This window comes from Euprymna scolopes, chromosome 11, assembly GCF_053919585.1.
Source record: "Euprymna scolopes isolate OS-2025 chromosome 11, ASM5391958v1, whole genome shotgun sequence".
NCBI lineage: Eukaryota > Metazoa > Mollusca > Cephalopoda > Sepiida > Sepiolidae > Euprymna > Euprymna scolopes.
This window is the reverse complement of record NC_136492.1, coordinates 94896408-94916592: the sequence shown is the minus strand read 5'-3', so window position 1 is coordinate 94916592 and position 20185 is coordinate 94896408. Positions and strand designations below refer to the sequence as shown.

Genomic DNA, 20185 nt, shown 5'->3' with positions numbered 1-20185 from the left:
ACCATTAACAATTATTACATATCATCTTACATTCATTAGCCATTATCCTCAAATGGCCTCCGAGCTTTGATTCCTTTGTAAAACAGACACTTAATTGTGGTTATTTGATCATTCTACAACCAGCGTAAAAGAAGATTAACTTACAAAATGAAGGAGTATCTAAGCGGGTTTTATCTGTCATATGGCCTCTATATGTTTCTACTGTTTTAACAATTGAAGAAGCTTTGGTTTTGAGGAGATTGACTAATTTCCGTTAAATACAATAATACACGATTGAAATAGATTTTATTTACAAATGATTCTTTCTGTCCATTTATTAAGTTTATGGTTGCAAAATCAATCAAATATTTATAAAGAGGCTTCATCATCGTTTAAAACATCGAAGTCAACACGTAAAAAGATTCTTCAAATGGTCATTTAATCACTGCGAATTTAATTTTTATAGTCCTTTTATTTTTCTTTTGATCACTTCAAAGTGGAACTTCCTTGAGCTCTAGTTGTACCATGCACTTATATGCCAATACGAGGTGCTTTTAATAATTTCCAGACTTTTTTCGTGTGGGCACTTTTATTGATAGTACATACATGAATCTCAAGTCCCCTTTGAAGTTATTTCCTCTGGCTGCAAGGTACTTGTGGTACCGTTTCGACATCTTTTAGAATGTCACATGGAAGTCCCCTTTCACTTCTTTAAAACTTAACAGCCAACCTTGATTCTCTTCAGAATGTGCCTCTTCCATTGTACACAGAACTCACTATTTCCATCGCTTCCAACGTAATAGATGTACTGACTAAAGCCGCCGTCAGGACTGCCAACAATCACTGCAAACGAGTAATAAAAACGCGAGAGTTGTATGATAAGTCCGTCAAGTTCAAAGTATTATATTTACTTAGTAGAGTTATTTTTTTATTAAATTGATAATATGTGATTCAAGGATGAGAACGGGAGTGCACATACATCTATTGAATTTATGAGAAAAGTAGAATTGATTATTTGCATATTACCAATGAGTAATAATACTTTTATAATCTGCTTCTATATTTTCTATGGCATGATCTTATCATTTAAATATTATATTTCTTATTTTTCAGCTTCTACTTATGGATAACGTGGGGACGCTCAATAAAATAGCTGCTGCATCTATTTAACGTTGCTTGACCAAGTCAAATATATTGAAAAATGTGTTTCACATAAACTTTATTTAGAAATGGCAATCAATTTATTAGCTAATTAAAATTAGACGTGCTCTCTATCAGTTTTGCTTTCTATATCAACTGAATTTAGATATATGTGTATAAAGCTCGAGAGATTATTCTAGTAATAATATTTACGATTAGCATCAAAATAATTTATCAATAATATTGGTCCGCTGTTTTTATTAAGGACATTCAATACGTCGCTTACACATTTATCCAGACATAAATATCACCCAACGTAATATGTAGTATATATATACATCTAATGAAGATGATTTTTTCTTCTTTATATAAGTAGGCTTAGTGTTTATAAAATTATGTAAGCCGTAAGTATATCCAAAACAAAATATTTTCGTAAAACATATGATATTATTAATATTTTCATAAATTACATCATTGTTAATCAAAAAATCATTTTAACCATTTAATATTTAAGGGTAACGTTTCTAGTTGGAAGACTGTGACTTAAACTTGGAATATGCGTTATAATGCGTTATAATCTTGAATTATAAAACAGAGACATTTTGCGAAGCTGAGATTTTAGAAACAGGAATATGTAAAAATGTTTGTTTTTTCAAATAAGGCATTCTGCAATGAGTTTACTCCTTTTAAACTGGATTGTTAATATGTACTTTTGTACAAATCTAAATGGATAATAATTTCGAAGTCAATTACAGTAAAATAAATGGATAATAATTTCGAAATCTTTTACAGTAAAGTAAATGTTTTTCTAGAGGGAATTTTATTATTCTTAATCTTAATTATACGTGCCCGACAGGAAGTTATTCAGTCTTACAGTGACTGAAGGTAAGATCTAAGTAACTACAACTAAAATCTTAGTTCGGAACTTATCTACAAATCTTGAAACGATGATTTAAAAAGAATAGATATTTTATAAAAGCGCTACATATTTTATGTTTTTACATATTTTCATAGAATTCTAAATCAAATTATTTATGACAAATGAATGACATATTGATTTTATTTAACAAATAATATACTAGTTTTTTTGTTACAATTTGAACAATACTTGCAAAATAAAAAGAAAAAGAAAAAGAAAAAGAAATTGCAAATTGAATCTATATTTGTCATAGTTTTCGGCGATTTTCCTAATTCTGTAAAACTGAAATAATCACTATTAACATAAAATAATCACTATAAACATGAAATAATCACTATAAACTTGAAATAATCACTATAAACATGAAATAATCACTATAAACATGAAATAATCACTATAAACATGAAATAATCACTATAAACATAAAGCAGCCATACAATTTTAACATATTGAATGCATCTAGAAAAAGCGACATAAAGAGTAATACTTACAATACAGAAATGGACCCGAGAGAAGAAGTTATAGGAACCACTTTGCCTAAAACTACTACCATAAACGTTGTTGAAAACATAACTCTCGAATACGATTATGACTACAATTTATCGGTGAGCACACTACCTTTGTTCGAACTTGTGCCAGTTGCCATTTTGTACGGAATTACATTGCTACTAGGCGTGACAGGAAACGCATTGGTCATTTTCTCCATCGCCCACTACCGACGGATGCGGACACTAACAAACATCTTCCTGCTCAGTCTAGCCTCAGCTGACCTCATGCTCATTGTGCTGTGTGTTCCTATTAAAGTAAGTCATGTTTTGAATATATTTTCTACTCTTTTTAAGTTTGACATGTCTAATGTTATAATTACTCATGTTTTGTTTTCAATATAATCGAATTTAATGATATGAGTCAATTTCCGGAATTGATATTAAGTTCTAATGTACACTGTTAAAATACACTTTCCCAATTGCACACACACACACACACACACACACACACACACACACACACACATATATATATATCTTTAATTTATATATATATATATATAATATAGCTTTAATTTATATATATGTATATGTATATATATATATATATATATATATATATATATATATATATAAATTAAAGACGATACGGGTTATTTCACAATGGGTATATTCCTGCAAGCGTGGTTTTATTTGGAGTGGAAATGAACTTTTGCGTGCAAATGCATTATTACATCTCCGATCTTGCTTCGAGTGTTTGGCTTAACTTCAGTCTCAGCACCCGAACTTTGGTTGATAACTCTCTGCTTGGTCAAGGGCAGATAAGTCCACCACCGGATGTGTGCCATCAAACTATATCCCATAAAATCTCAGACTCATTGCTGTGGAGATCCTCATATGATACCAAGGCTGCAGCATTTATATCCTCGTTAGATCTTCCGTGCATATGGTTGAAGAACGAAGCAGGAATGGCAGGTTTTTGTCAGGTTAATAACAAGAATAAAAATTCAACAGAGCAAGAAAAATGGAAAGAGGACACAAAATCCAAGGAATTCAGTTTTACTATATTTTTGATTCCGGTTTTTATTTTCTTTAGAAAAGTCAGCAACTCAACGATGCTGCAACAAAAATGGCATCAAAAGAAAGAAAAAGGAAAGTAAAAAGAAAGAAAAAAAGAAAGAAGTATATGATAGAATAACGTCTCAATATTAGGGAGAACCGTCGGTGAGTCTAAGTTCATAGAAAAACCTATCGAAGCTTAAATTTGCAAGAAGGAAACGATCAATGACTTCCTCAGTCGAAAGGATTACTTGTTGAGCGAAGCATAGTTTCCAGAAGGACTACAGCAGCAGCATGTAGATTGACCATATTGCATGAATATATGAATTTCAAAGTCATTTAAATTCAATTAATAGGCATCAAATACAATACAGGATTTCTTTGGGTTTTTTTTATAAAGGGATATATAACAAGACATAACGAGGCACACACTTATTTCATTGGATAAATCCATGTGGGAGATATAAATCCATTATATTCATAGTTGATTGGAGGAATGACACCCTATGTTTGCCAGGTAAATCTGGTTTACCTTGTAAAATCTGTCCTACAGGTTTCCTGGTGACAAACAAGAAAAATCTAACGCCCAATAATGTTCGATCGCCCTCGGGGGCAGTTGCGGTTATCACTTCATTGTACTATATATCTTCATCGTTTTTCTCTAATCTTAGTACTACTTATTGATATCCTTGTGTCATCTAGCTAGGACACCGGCTTCTTCATGATTACGTTCATGGCCGATCTGTTTGTTTGCCATGCCATTTGACTGGCGCGTATTAGCCTCTGTTGACAGCCGAAAAAGACTGAAAATATGATTCGATATTTTAGAGTACTCCCAATTGATGGCGTTGTGTCATCCAATAAAGGAGCTGGCACCTTCACGAGTCACGCCCGTTCTTAGTTTTCCTAGTCATGTTATCTGAATAGCGCGTGTTAGCGTCCGTTCAGAGCCGACATGATCGAAGAAGTGATTAATATTTTTTTAGATAGCATGCGGTCTGAAGATCGCCCAAGCACACGTCAATCAAACTAATAAAAAACGTTGATTGGCCGAACCTTGTTGCATGTTTTCATTCTCCTCTTCAATTATGTGCTCGAAATGTTTCTTCCCATAGCGAGGTGATGACGTTTTACGGATTACTTGACTTTCCCTGACGGAAGAACACGACAGCATGTATATGTGCATATATATATATATATATATATATATATATATATATATATATATATATATATATATGTATATATATATACACACACATATATATATATATATATATGTATCATTCAACCACGGTAGTGGTTGAATATATGCTTAAGTCCGAAATTGAATGAATCGAGACACATTCAAACCCCCACCACTAATTCCGTTCGCAACCAAATTTCACACAGCTTATATAGTTAGATAGAACACCTCATTAGCTACATTTTGAAAAAAGAATTTCGAAAATTGGTTCAGTAGAAAAAAGTTACAACAAAATATGTGGGTTCACAAACAGGAGAGTAAGTACATAAGTGACTAACGCTTTTTTTTATTTTGCAAAACTTTTTTTATATATAAATATTTTTTACTGCGACATGGGTAGGATTCAAAAACTGTTTCTCTTTTTCGTATGATCCATGACTTTTTCTTTTCTTGCATTTTTACTTTAATATCATGAAGATGTCCTCTGAAATAAGGACGAAACTTTGATTATTTTAATAATTTCGTTCGGTTTTTCTATTTTTCTCATATCTATATATGTGTATATACATGTGTATAAATCTATATCAATGTGTATGTGTATATATATGTATATATATGTATATATGTGCATATGTATTTAGCTGTATATGTATATATATATATATATATATATATATATATATATATATAACCGCTGCTATCAAAAATAGATCAATAAAAATATGTATATTATAATTTCGCATATCAGATGTTGTGTAGTTGTTTAATGTTGGTGTTTGTTTTTAATGGATGTAATCTCTCTCTCTATATATGCATTCGAGAATTATAGGTTTGTTTCATTGTTTAGTACTGTATTGCAGTATGTTCTTTTTATTTGATTGTTAATAGTTACCTAATATCATTGATAGATAGGTTGAAGATATACTTAATGGCAGGAGTGTTGTAGGTTGTTGAAATCCTTGATGAGGTTTTCTTCGAGTTTGTGCATGGTTAATTATTGTAAGTCATCAGTTATCATCAAGGTTTTTGTTTACTTTTTGTGTGTATTTCAGAAGTTGATAACAGTGTATTCGCGTTGTTTTGTTAATGGCTGTTTTTAATGAATTTACTGATGAATTTTCTTTTACTATTGGTTATTTGGCGACATAAAATATATATTTAATGCATATGCACGAACTATGTATGACGAAGATTTTTATGATTAGAAAATGGTTACTCATGAAGTATAAGATTTCGTGGGATTTTGTTGGTAATGATAGAAAAATATTGATAGATTTTTGTAGATTGACTGCAACGTTTAGAAATAAAATAGCGTCGTATAAGTCTCCAATTGTGTTTGATAGCATTATGATGATCTTTCGTATATATGATGCCGTTTATATAGGGTGGTAAATCGCTGTGGCCAAATGAAAGAAACATTGTCGATTGAACGGTAGTAGTAAGGTTGTTTTTTTTGAGGTTTTGGAATAGTAAGATTTATAATATGCTGACATAGATAGTGAACATTGTTGTGTTTATAACGGGACTTGTAATATGAGTTCCTTATCGTTGTTTAATTAGATTTTATTGTGTGTGGGATTGAATTTATTAACCTCCATATATTTTGCATTTGAAAATAGGATAATTGTAGTAAAGACAATGTGTTGCAGGTTTTACAATTTATACTGTGGAATATTGGTGCAAGGAGTTCATACGTCAATCGTAGCTACGATTGGGAAAGTTGTCAATTTGTATAATTGTGTTCACAAAAGTATTTAGTGTCCATAATATAATCAGAGATGTATATATCTTTCTAGATATTCAACACACACAATATATATATATATATATATATATATATATATATAATAGCAGATCAGCCAGGCTTTGCTAAGGCTCTATATATTATTCCTAACTTTGTGCCCATGTGTATAAATCTATTAAAAGGTGTGACACATCTCACGGTAACTTACATCGAAGGTTTCAAGTGTTAAGACCCCAAATTGGCGGAGGAGTTTGGTAGAGTCTGCAAACGTCAACTCTTTCAGCTTTGACCTCTTGGCAAGCAAATTTTCGCTTAAAAACTGATTAAAAAGGTTGCTGTATGTATGAATACCCTTTATGATAAAATTTCAAATGTTTAGACCCAAAATTGGCTGAATAGTTTGCTAGAGACCGCAATGGTAAATCTTTTGAACTTTAACCCCTTGGCAGCGACATTTTCGACCAAAACCGATTAAAAAGCTTGCTCCATGCCTGAATACACTGTATGTAAAATTTCAAATATTTAGACCAAAAATTGGTTGAGTAATTTGGTAGAGACTGCAGAGGTAATTTTGTTTTTAATTGGATCCCAATTTTAACCCCTTAACATTTATTGTTTTGGGCTCAAATCAAGTTAAAAAGTCTGATTCATCTCCAAGTGACCTACATCTAAATCATCAAGTGTTTAGACCCAAAATTGGCGAAGGATTTTGTAGAGATTTCAAAGATCAAATCATTGAACTTTTACCACTAGAAAACCAAATTTCTGGTCGGTATATATATAATGACAGGAAGGCTCGTTTTGATGTTCATTATTTAAACGGAAACTGAGAGAAAAAAAAACAATTTAAAATTTTTCAAATTATTAATAAAATCGAATGATGTGGGAGACGATACGCTTAAAATAAAATGGGAGCCGATACGCTTAAAAAAATAGCGATATACTGTATTAGAAAAAAAACAGGACACACTATATGTCTAAAATATCGAAACGTATGATATCACCTAGAGACTGATCTTGTTCAATCTTAAGACCTATTTCCTCTGCTTGCAGAAAGAAGGCCTCTTCAACGAACGTGAATAGTCTCCAGGATGTTCAGATGATAGGTCAAATGAGCATGACTCAGAATAGTGACTGAGTCATGCTAAAGTTCGTGTCACATGTCGTGCTTTTAAGCAAATGTTACGCTATAGAAGACCCGGATGTATTAATAAGAACGTTTGTGGGTAGGTGTCCCATTCCTGATTTTACTAGATATGTGCTGTTGGACTCTAATATCAAGTCTTAACGACGTCTGACCCACGTAGTCAGCACTGCAATTGCATTTAAATTTATAAATTACATTATTATTATGGGGAGAGGGGGTAGAACGTTTTATGACAGGATACCATTAACGGTTTAATAAAAAAAAAACACGACACGTACATTTGAAGCAAAATACTATCTTTCCACTGTTGAGCAAAAACCTGGTTGGAAAACTTCTCTCTTATTGAATCAAACCACGGTACACGAATATAAATCGGATATTTAGCACTGATTTTTATTGGTGAAAAATCAGTTATTTTCATTTTGACGACTAACCTAATCACATCAAGGGTGCACCCATTGTCGGATTCAGTAATAATTTTCAATTCTTCATCCAGTTCTGTTTTAGAACAAATAATAAGGGTTCGATGCGTTACGGTTCAAATTAAATGATTCTTTCATTTGGTAGGGTAAAACGAACCCCAGTGTGTGTACAATACTGTAAACGTAGGTTTACGATATATTGAAGTAATTTGAGGGAGTTTTTTTAACGAACGCTAAAGATGAGTTACGTTCTCGTTCATATGTATACTTTAACGTGGGATGTATGCTATTCAATAAGGAGAAACATGATTTACCGCCATTACATAATAAAAGGAGGCAAAATATGTCGTCTACCTATCTAAAGTAGACTAACGGTTTTGTGGGCCCAGATAATAACTCTTTCTCATGTAAACCCACAAAAGTGTTCGCTATTGTTGGCCCCATTACTGAACATATCGGCATCCTATTAATTTGCCTATACATACACAAGTGCTATATATATATATATATATATATATATATATATATATATATATATATATATAGTAAGTTATAAAATGTATATGGCGATTAAGCTACACTGAATATTCCGCGTTTAATCCACTCTAGGATTCTTCAGGCTTATGTGCATAAGCCTGAGGAATCCTAGAGTGAATGAAACGTGGAATATTCAGTGTAGCTTAATCGCCATATACATTTTATAACTTACTAACTCCCTCTACCTACGTATTGAGCACTTTTGAAGTAAATACTTAAAGTTTACGCATAAATCTATACTTTCGTATATTAATTTTATGCGAGTAAATTAAGTAGTTATATATATATATATATATATATATATATATATATATATATCGCGATAAAAATGAACTTTTCCGTGTGTATACATTTCTCTGTGCAACAACTCTGTCAATTTTCAGTATACAGATTCGAGATTTGACGTACAGGGGTATTGAGATTTGGGAAAATCTTTTAATCGGTTTTCGGGCATGGAATTTGGCTGTCAAGGGGTCAAAGTTCAACGATCTGGCCTTTGAAAAAACTATCAAACTCCTTCGCCAATTTTGGGTCTTAACACTTGAAATTTTTAGATGTAGGTTACTCAGATATCGATTAAACATTTAAATTTGAATTGAGTCCAAATCAATAAATGTTAAGTTGTCTAAATTGGGGTCCAAGTTTTAAAAAATTGGCCTCTACGATCTCTATCGAATTACTCAATTTTTTGTCTAAACACTTGAAACTTTACATAAAGTGTATTCAGATATAGGGCAAGCTTTTTAATCGATTTTTGCCCCAAAATTCCGCTGCCAAAGGGTCAAAGTAAAAAAAATTAACCTTTGTTTTTTCTAGCAACCTATTCAGCCAATTGTGGATCTAAACGTTTGAAATCTTTCATAAAGGGTAGTCAGACATGAAGCAAGCTTTTTAATTAGCTTTGGGGCGAAAATTTGGTTTTCAAGAGGTTAATGTTGAAAAAGTTGACCTCTACAGACTCTACCAAACTCCTCCGCCAATTTTGAGTCTGAACATTTGAAATTTTAGATGTAACTTGTGGTTTCCTGAGGATAAGAGATTTCCTTAAGAATAATAGTTTCTAGCGGTTGAAAGAAAAGCATGTCACTTGCCTTCCTTGTCACAAGAATAAAGTCTTGTTTGCAGTGCTGTGGAATTATAGCGTAACCGGGTGAAAGTCACAGAAAAACTAAACTACACTACTACAAAAAAAAATAATAAATAAGAAAGACGATCCCGAAAATAGTCGATTAAAAAAGCTTTTATGGTCTTTTTTATTGAAACCGGAAGTCGTAAACCGGGACAGGATACAGGCTTTCAACACACAAGCAAGACGATTTGCATTTTATAATATAATAGATAGTATGGCCGTTCTCAAGAGAAAACATTCTAGGCATTACTTTGTCCATACGAAGGAAATTTTGTTCATTTCCAACTCCTCGGCGAAAGAAATGATGGGGTGGTTCTCTTCTCGGAAAACTAGACCCCACTACTTCCAACCATTCTAAATCATATTCAGTAATTTTAAGAAGCATAGGAAATAAATAAATACTTCGAAACACTGTGAAAGCTTCTTCGAACTTTACGTAGATGCTAATAAGTTCTATAATGCACGGAAGCGTAAGATGCCAAATTAATTGCATTCGAGTCTAGACAGCTACGTAAGTTATTGGCCGGCGACTGTTACAGAAAACGTTTGCTAATTAACCATTATTTCGTTTCTTTCTACCCGGGAATAGACTGAATATTGTGAGTCATTACACGAAATGTTTCATTTTTAATTGGTAATCTTGGGTGTTAATATGCCCGGTAGATTATAAATGTGTTACTGAGGAAATTATGATCTATTTCCGAAGCTAATAAGATATAAATGCATTTCAGCGCCTCCCTTTTATAAGGAATACGAAAGCGGAACTTACATATATTAACTATACCTGAAAGTATATGTTCTGAAAAATGATAGTTAGTAACGTTTTTAATGGATTATAATCATAAAAACAAGTTTGCCTTGTGAAAACATTACCCGATGCCAATTCAAATACTCTTATCAAAATTATATTTTTAAAGGGTACTGCTTTACATAACGTGCCCCTCAAAAAACATAGCAATTGACTCATTTTCTCTCTCTCTCTCTCTCTCTCTCTCTCTCTATATATATATATATATATATATATATATATATATATTTATATATATATTCTTCAGAATAGTTTTTTTTTTACCAATCAGTTGGTATGGAAACGTTTGATTATAAGGTTTACAAAATATTACTGGCAGTAATATTATATAAGTTATCCCATCTAAATAAGAATTGCTCGATATACAAGATAGAGCAAATAAATTAAATTGTGATTCAATGAATTTCAAAAAAACCTTATTGAAATGAAGTGTTCCAGTTTCATATCAAATATTTTTATTATTCTAAGCAAGACAAAGAATACTACCATCTCATCAGAGGAGAGAAAATATTAGCAAATATTTATAAAGGTATGTGCCCTATTTGCTAAAGTCAGTGAGACATGGAAAGTTAAAGTCAACATAATTCATCAGAAGTCCTGTAGCAAGAGGATTTACAGAAAAGGATATGAAAATTGTAGATCCAGATTGCTTGGTAAAATCCATCGTGGGCGTTCATTACAGTAGTTGGGTAATAAAGTCCAAGTTGTATATTGGGTAATCCGCATCGCTGTGTAGATGTCCGAATCGGGCAAGTGCTTGTATAAATTTGTTTGTGGGTCCAGCGAAAATAATTCAAAGTCTGGTGGAATCCTTATAATTAGAAGTCTATATTTTTATTAGTGGGGCGAGGTGTTAGTTGTAGGGAGAGTGGGTAGTGGTGAATGGTATGAAATGGAGTGAAAGACATGTTCACATATATCAACATATACATGAACACATATATAAATGCATACTCATACACACATATATTTATACATATATATATATATATATACACATATATATATACACATATATGCACAGCAGAGTAGATATCTCTTTAAATAATATTCAAAGACTCATAAAAAGGTTTGACCGGTCGCTTATTTAAAGATACTTTAAGATTTATTAAATTTATTTAAAGAGATATCTACTCCTCTGCTGTGTACATATGTGTATATATATGTATATATATATATATATGTGTGTGTGTGTGTGTGTATGAGTATGTATTTATATGTGTGTTCATGCTTATGTGGATATTTGTTGACTTTGACTTTTCATGTCTCACTGACTTTAGCAAATAGGGCACATACCTTTATAAATATTTGCTAATATTTTCTCTCCTCTGATGAGATGGTAGACATGGAAACTCTATAGGTTAAGGAGATTAATATACTAAAGTATTCTTTGTCTTGCTTAGAATAATAAAAAATATTTGATATGAAACTGAAACACTTCATTTCAATAAGTTTTTTTTTAAAATTCATTGAATCAGAATTTAATATATATATATATATATATATATATATATATATATATATATATAATAAGTTAAGCATAAGTCTGACGAATCCTAGCGTGGATGAAACGCGGAATATTCTGTGTAGCTTAATTTCCATATATATATTCATAACTTACTGGCTAGCTTTACCTATGTATTGATGAGAACTGGTTAAGTAAATACTTTAACTTTACGCATAAAATTATACTTTCGTGTATTAATTTATGTGATTAAATGAAGTAGTCATATATATATATATATATATATATATATATATATATACTAGCAGTTGACTGTGTTCGAAAAGAGTCTTGAGAATATGGACCCTGATGTATGATAGCATGGAGGGTTATGAAAAGGAGGGTGCGTGTAAAGAAATAACTTCAAATTTTGGGGTATCAAAATTAAAGCTAAATATGATGAAAAGAAAAGTAAAATTTTGCAGAAATAAATATTTTGTATATCAACTTTGTTGTCTTTCGTAGGTAAAAGTGACCAACAAAATAAATGTTCTTAGAAAAGCAGAAAAAACGGATATTCTATTAACCGCACCCATTGACCAATTTTTATATTTTTTATTTCTTAATTGCAAAGATAGCTTAACACCATGTAAAACCATATAATATTTGACAACGCGTTGCCCATCAATAGTTCTATGAAATGAAAATTAAGTCGGTCTATTTATTCCATGACGAAGGAGTCTAAAAAATAAAAAATTGTGGTGACGTGGGCGCACAGAGAAGACTTTTCCAATTGTAGTGTAAATTTTTACACCATAATGATCTTCAACATTATCTGCTCGTTTTCTCCTTTGCATGTGTAACCTGATTATAAATAAGAGTTTTTGCAAAATTTTTTGTTCTCACAATTTTAAAAATACGGTAAGAGTTAGATCTTTTAGATTTAGGGCAACTTGGCCAGCATTTTTGTTTGCGAAATAAAGTTTCCGGTGCTTGTCAGCATGAACTGCAAATTGTTGGATTGGAGGTGGCCTTTACTGAATAGAAAATCCCCAAATACGCAAAAATGGTTCATTAGTGCCGATATATCTACCAAGTTCATATCAAGTAACTCCATCACCAACATATTATTGCAAAGAAAAGATGACTGCATTAGATCGCTTATTCCTGTATTTTCAAGCATATTTGATAGATTTCACAGAATTGTAAAATTCAACAATTATGTGAGCATTGCATGTCTTTTAAAGTAAGGTAGAGTAAGGTAAAATCCAACTAGTGTCAACTTTATACCCGCCGACCATAGTTTTAAAGCCATCATTTTCAAGCGATCTTCTCCTATAAGATGGATAACCATACTCACTAAACTGAGTTTCAAGAGGAAAGTTTTTAGGATATCTTTCTGCACATTGACCATCAATTATGCAAGGTGAATTTCTATTGATATTACCACAATGCAATGCACCATGTCAGTCTTCACTATTTCAAGTAAAGTTGGATTGGTTTGTAGATCAGATAACTCAGCTGATATAACGGAATCAATTTGATTGTAGTTGATTTTTCTGATAAGCAACAATAATATATATGTGTATTAGGCAAGTCTATGTTTTACCATCCAATTTTGTACATGCAGCATTGTAGTGATCCAAATATTTCTTATTTGTTTATCAAATTCATCACTTTGATTATCTTCGGACGAACCACTCTGGCCAATAGATCTGGTCGAATGATGTATGTTTATCCGGGGAAAAGTTAATCTTGAATTTAATTCCACTTTGGATTTAAAGTGAATGTGATAAACAGGACAGGGTTTTTTTTCATAATTTTCGACATAAGCATTGGGTCCTTTGAATGAATTTATCGTACACTACCTGTGAAGCGAGAAGGTAATATGTATATCTGATCTGTATAGTTATTTAAATGATCTTTGCGATGTATGTATAAATCTACTCTTGGCTTGTTTTAATGTGATTTTGGTATATAAAAGTCTTTCTGCTTCAACTTTTATCAAACGTATCAACTGCAAATTGATGGAAGAGATTTTCACTTCTGTGGAGATGATTGAAGGAATTATCTCTGATCATAAAAAAGGTACGCATAAAAATCCTTACATGAAATATGCTGTGTGGTATTTTCAAACTGATTTGGCGTCAAGTAGGATGTGATGAAATGACTATAACCACACTTTTATTTTATATTTTTAAATTATTTTTAGTTAAAAAAATAAATTCTAATTCAGACATTAAATCTAAAAAAAATATACGCGTTTGAAATTTTAAGGAAATCATTCAAAAATAGTTGTAAATAAAATTTATTTGTCAACAAATAATTCCAAATCTAGTATCTATCATGGACAAAATAATTTTAATTTCATTTTCACATGTATAAGTAAACATTCAGTACCATCTCTCTCCTCATCAGTCAGGGGAGAACAATTCATTTTGAACTGCGGTTATTTTTTTCTCTCACAATCTTTATTTATACTTTTAAAAAAACTCGGCTCTGTGTTTTACTTTTTGCATACTCTATCTACCTCATTTTTTTTAATTATTTGTATTTATTTAATAAGATTAAATAAATTGACATCTAAATATAAATGTATTTTTTCCTAAAATATAGTTTAAGTAAAATAATTTGTTTTGGAGTATTGGCGAAAACAATGTAGGTGACTGAAATAGGCTTGGACCAGTATTTCATTAATTGATGATAAAAATGGAAGAGTTAAACTAAATGCATTTAAGTAATTTTGATGTTTAAAAAATCAGGCACTTAAAAGGGACAAGAACACACAGACAGAAAACAATATCAAATAGTTTAATCCTTCCAGTTTCATCATAAATTATATAAATATTTGTGGACTCGTATTTCGAAAACTTAAATTGGTTTCAACATTAATCACAAACAACTTATTTTTCTTAAACTTTATTTTAGTAAAAAAATTAAAAGCCATTTATTGAAATCCAGATAGACCCCATAATGTTATTATACTACACCTGTTCGAACTGAAACATGCTTATTACAATATTCTTAGGTAGACCTATATTAAAATACCATTGTGATATATTTCCATTCTATGAAGGTAAGGCGTGAACGCAGATCCCATCATTTTTTAATACCATATTTCTTCATAATTATTAAAGTATACTTATGTGAATATATATCAAAAGTATTTGTTAATGTTTGTGGCATATTTTCATTCTATGGAAGCTTGGTGCAAACGCAGACCACACAATTTTATACCATCTCCGTTCAAACTGAAACATATTTATGAAAGTATTCTTATATACCAAAAACCCTTGAAAAAGTTTTTGTTTTTAGTGTTTTATTTCTATCTTTGGGGATCGGGCGCGTACGCAAGCCCCACAATTTTAATAAACCAATCCTGTTTAAAATGTATTATACCCATTTTTGCTCCTTGATACATTTTCTATCATTGCATGGGGTCAGTTAGTTAGTTCGTTTACAGATACACGCGCACAGACGTTCAGCTTTATTATATATATGTGTGTGTGTGCGTGTGTGTATGTATGTGTGTGTGCATGTGCGTATGTCTGTGCATGCGCGCGCGTGTGTGTGTGTGGGGGGGTGCAACAACTGGGAACAATTTCTCTTACTTTCTATACTTTGTTTCTAAGAACTATACGTCTGTGGAACAAGATAAAGTTGAGCTGCTTCTCGACTGACTATAATTCCTTTTCAAATCCTATGTAATAAGATTTCGTTGACCCGTCCTTTTTATTGACAAGGCCCTACCCAATTATAACCCTTAAGAATCATTACCCTTAGTTGTTTCATCAACTTCCTGACACTTATTAACTTAATTAACCGTTATCCCAGAAAGACCTCCCAACCTTTATAAGTGGTGAATTTGAAGTATAAAATGAATATACATACGTATATATATATATATATATATATATATATATATATATATATATATATATATATATATATATATAAATTTGATATATATTTAATTTATATACCACTCTTTCTATATATGAATTTAAATATATTCATATATACATAAAATATGTATGTATTTGTGTCCGCCTAAACAATATTTGTATACGTATTATGTAAGTTTGTAAAATATGATCGTTCTTTTATTAAGTCTTTATAATTGATATTAATTTTAATATTATACCCCAGGACAAAACTATTACGCGTATAAATGAATATATATATATAGGGTATTTCAATATATATTATTATCAGACGTAGTTTTATTATTGTCTGACTGCTTTTCTTAGGAGTGTTTTCGGTCTTGGCTTCATCTTCTCCGGGGTTGGTTTAATTTATTGCTAATTACTTGAGGAATATCGACAGAGGAATACTTTGTAGCATTATAGAATTGAATATTCTTAAGTCGTTTCGAAGATAATATGGGTATTTTAGTAGCGTTTATACGAATTCAATCTAATTGTCGTGTAAACTACCATGACTTTGAGCTAAGCCTTCTAAGTTAAAAATGACTTTGTGAGCTAATTCGAATTTTCCGACATCTATAATATAAATCTCAACTGTCTGTTTAAATGTATGTATGTATGTATGTATGTATGTTTGCCTGCCTAAAACTTTCGAAAAAGCAACGGATTTTCACGAAATCTATATCGTTTTGAAACGCGCCCCTTCGGGCGACAGATATCGAAAAATTGGCCAAAACAATTAATTGCTTCACCATAAACTGGACATATTTCTACAGGTCGCTTTTTTCGCTGATAATTTCGAATATCATCCCCTCTTTTCGATGGATTAGCTTTAATTTAAACATTCGTCACTTCCAGTTTGGCAATGGGCGCAACTGCAAAGACGTCACTTTTTCACGTTCTTTTCATCCTTAGAAGTACCGGTTCGAACCTGCCTGCCTACTAGCACTTTTATTTGCTCAACACACACCTCCAAACACCCGGGCAATACCGGGCACCTAGGCTAGTCTATAATATAAATCGCACATGTATGTATGTATGTGTGTATGTATGTATGTGTGTGTATGTATGTATGTATGTATGTATGTATGTATGTATGTATGTATGCATATGTATGTATGTCTTCCTAAAACTTTCGACAGAGGCGATAGATTTTCACGAGATCAGTATCATTTTAAAGCTCGACCCCAAAGACGACAACCATCGAAAACTTAGTGAAAACATTAATTCCTTTATTCTCAACTGGGTACTTTTCTATAAGGAGTAGTCGCTTTTTTCGCCGATAATTTCAAAAGTTATCGCCTCTTTTAGATTGTCTAGCCTTAATTTAAACCTATGTCACTTCCGGTTTTGCAATGGGCGCAACAGCAAACGCGTCAGTTTTTTTTTTTTTTACTTTCTTTTCCCCCTCCGCGGTAAGGGTTCGAGCCTGTTTACTACTCCTATATTTTTTTTTGCTTTCGAAATTTTCTCTTTTTGCTCACCTACTAAAACTTTTATTTTTGCTCAACACACACACCTACAACTACCCGAGCGACGATATATATATATATATATATATATATATATATATATATATATATATATATATATATATCACAATCACGTTGACACACCGGTTCTCGAAGTAAATCAACAATGAGCCTGTTCAGTACAAGATGGGTGACAATTTGGAAAGGCTAGGTGATGTATGTACTGTGTTGGGTCATAGAACTTTACAGGTTGGTGTCTGGGGCGCATTAAGTCACTGGGAGAGATTCAGTCTCAGTCTTCGTTAAATCATGCCTCTAGTAGAAGGTAACTCTGATGTAAAAAACAAAAACAAACCTTGAGTTGCACTGTATGCTTTGTCTTTTGGCAGTCGTCCTCGCCAGGAAATATTAACAGTAATAACACAAAGCCTTCACTGTTGGCGGAAGCTCATACATCGAAATCTACGGGAGAGTCCATCATATATATATATATATATATATATATATATATATATATATATATATATATATATATATATATAATGTTGCTAAAAAGAAATATTGAATTTTGCTTTTTCATGACGTATATATGTTTTGCCACTGACGAACAAATGTATCGTATGAATGGCTATTATGGATGTTATTTTAAAATTTCCTTTAAATTCGTCAGTTTTTCCCGGCATAACCCTTGTAAAAGAATTGGAACGAATAGTCACTCTTCTTATTTCTTTCTATGTTAAATGTTATGAATAAATTATTATTGGCTGTCTAGAAAAGTTATGCATGAATATTTAGCCAACTAGATAATCCTAAAGTAATAAAGGTGTTTGTTTTATCCAGTTTTATTTGTTAAGATTTAGTAAAATGGATTCACACAGAAAAGGTGATGCGCAATATTTATTTTCTAGTAATAGTTATTCTGCATCTGCCTTTGTAAATGTGAAAATATATTATTACTTCTATTAATTTACTCTTGCCCTATCCTTTCATGATAGGTTCAATTAACTGTACTATTTCAAACGAATATGTTTTGTTTTAATATTGAGTTCAAGCATGAAAGCAATCTATTTTGCTGCTGGTGAGACGTTTCTGTTTTGTTGTAATGCGACCATACTCATATGTATTACTTCTTTGTTTGAAGGGGGTAGTGTAGTATTTTTTCTGCTGTTATGAAACTATCTTCCAAAAATACTTCCTACTTAGAGGTAATGTAGTATCTGTTCTATTAAAAGTCGATGAGTAGGTTGATAGATTACGTTTGTATGTATCAAAACAGTTTGTTTTGCAACAAATAAACACCTTTAGATATAGATTTTTACTCGTTGTATACCACTTATCAGGATTCAGAGACAAGTTAGGGAATTCACAAAATGAATTGATTACTAAGCGGACTGTTCAACAAATACTTGTCTATATAAGACTATAAAGCTGACCATATTATAGTCAAGATATTTAATAAAGAAACTGGCCATGCTTTATTTCTAAAGGTTTCAGGTTTTATTTGTAGTTAGAACTGAAACTGGAATTCTATATATTTTAACGTATAAACGCGACTAAATGAACAGCGTAGATCAGTTTTTGTTATATAACATGCTACTTTTTCCTAGGATGGTTATCACAGCTAGTTTATAAACATATATTGTAAAATCATAGACAATCATTGTAAAAATTTCTAAAAATTTAGCAATACGCAATTAAAACTGCCAAATATAAAACGATGCCAATTAATTGCCATGCGGCATTAGCTGTTGAAAAAGACAAGTAAATAAGTAAATACAGACGCCGAGAAAAGTCAATTAATAGCATTGAATGAATGATTTATTTAGGCGTTGAAGAATATTGCTGCCATTTTTATTCCGGTTTTGTTTTTCATTGTAAAAGCAACTACGTCGTCAAATGGCAAATGTCGGATAATAAGCATTATGTGTTCACTGCGTAACACTTTGCTATCAGTCAGGAACAAAAAGAAATAATAATTTACTTCATTTTATTTAGACTTCCTTGATATATATATATATATATATATATATATATATTTGTGTGTGTGTGTGTGCATTTACACACACACGCACACACACATAAATATATATATATATATATTACGACCTTTTAAGAATCTGTTGGTATATATATTTAATTATTTTAAAACAATTAAGTTTTTTTTTGTATTTAAGTTTGATTGTTATTAATTATTTGCGTATCATGTACAGCCATGGTTGTTATAGACTACAGGATTGAACGATAAAAATGTTACCCTAAAAAAACAACAGTAAAGCTTTATTTAAAAAGAAATTTAATCAATTTAGGAATCTTGATTATGTACTAGAGCTTACATCTGCTCAATGTAGCCGCCTTTAGCCTCAATCACCGCCTCGATACGGTTCCGGAATTGGAAGCATGCTTTTTTCCACAAGCGCTGACAGGATCTCGACGAATACTCAACGGATGGTGGGGATCAGGCTGGCTTTAATATTGTGGGATGCCGTGTTAGTGAGAGTTTTGACGTATGACCGAACGAAGTAGTCCATCGAGTTCAGGTCGGGGAGGAGCGGATCAGTGAGAGGTACGAAATCGTAGCACTCCTTGTGAAGCCAATCCTCGGTGTTTTTAAACTTGTGGGCTGGCGCTGAATTCTACTGCTACACCCAGAGTCTGCCAGCAGACACCTCGTTGCACCAGGTGATCATCACACATCCAGGTAGACTTTGATGTTGATTTTCAAGCCGACTTCGTAGATGTGAGGTTGCATGATGTGGCTCTCACTTGAAACCACATCAAAGCAATA

The 20185-nt window shown here is 31.8% G+C and overlaps 1 protein-coding gene across 4 annotated transcripts in view; it reads left to right on the top strand.

Moving 5' to 3' along the window:
• LOC145287971 (QRFP-like peptide receptor) overlaps nucleotides 1-20185 on the top strand; it is a 578499-nt gene that overhangs the window by 221171 nt on the left and 337143 nt on the right. For all 4 annotated transcript variants that reach the window (XM_080135944.1, XM_080135946.1, XM_080135945.1 and 1 more), the window contains one exon: nucleotides 1093-2841. In XM_080135944.1, the coding sequence (XP_079992070.1) occupies nucleotides 2539-2841 (303 nt within the window). In that variant the 5' untranslated portion in view covers nucleotides 1093-2538. The remainder of the gene's footprint in view (nucleotides 1-1092; nucleotides 2842-20185) is intronic.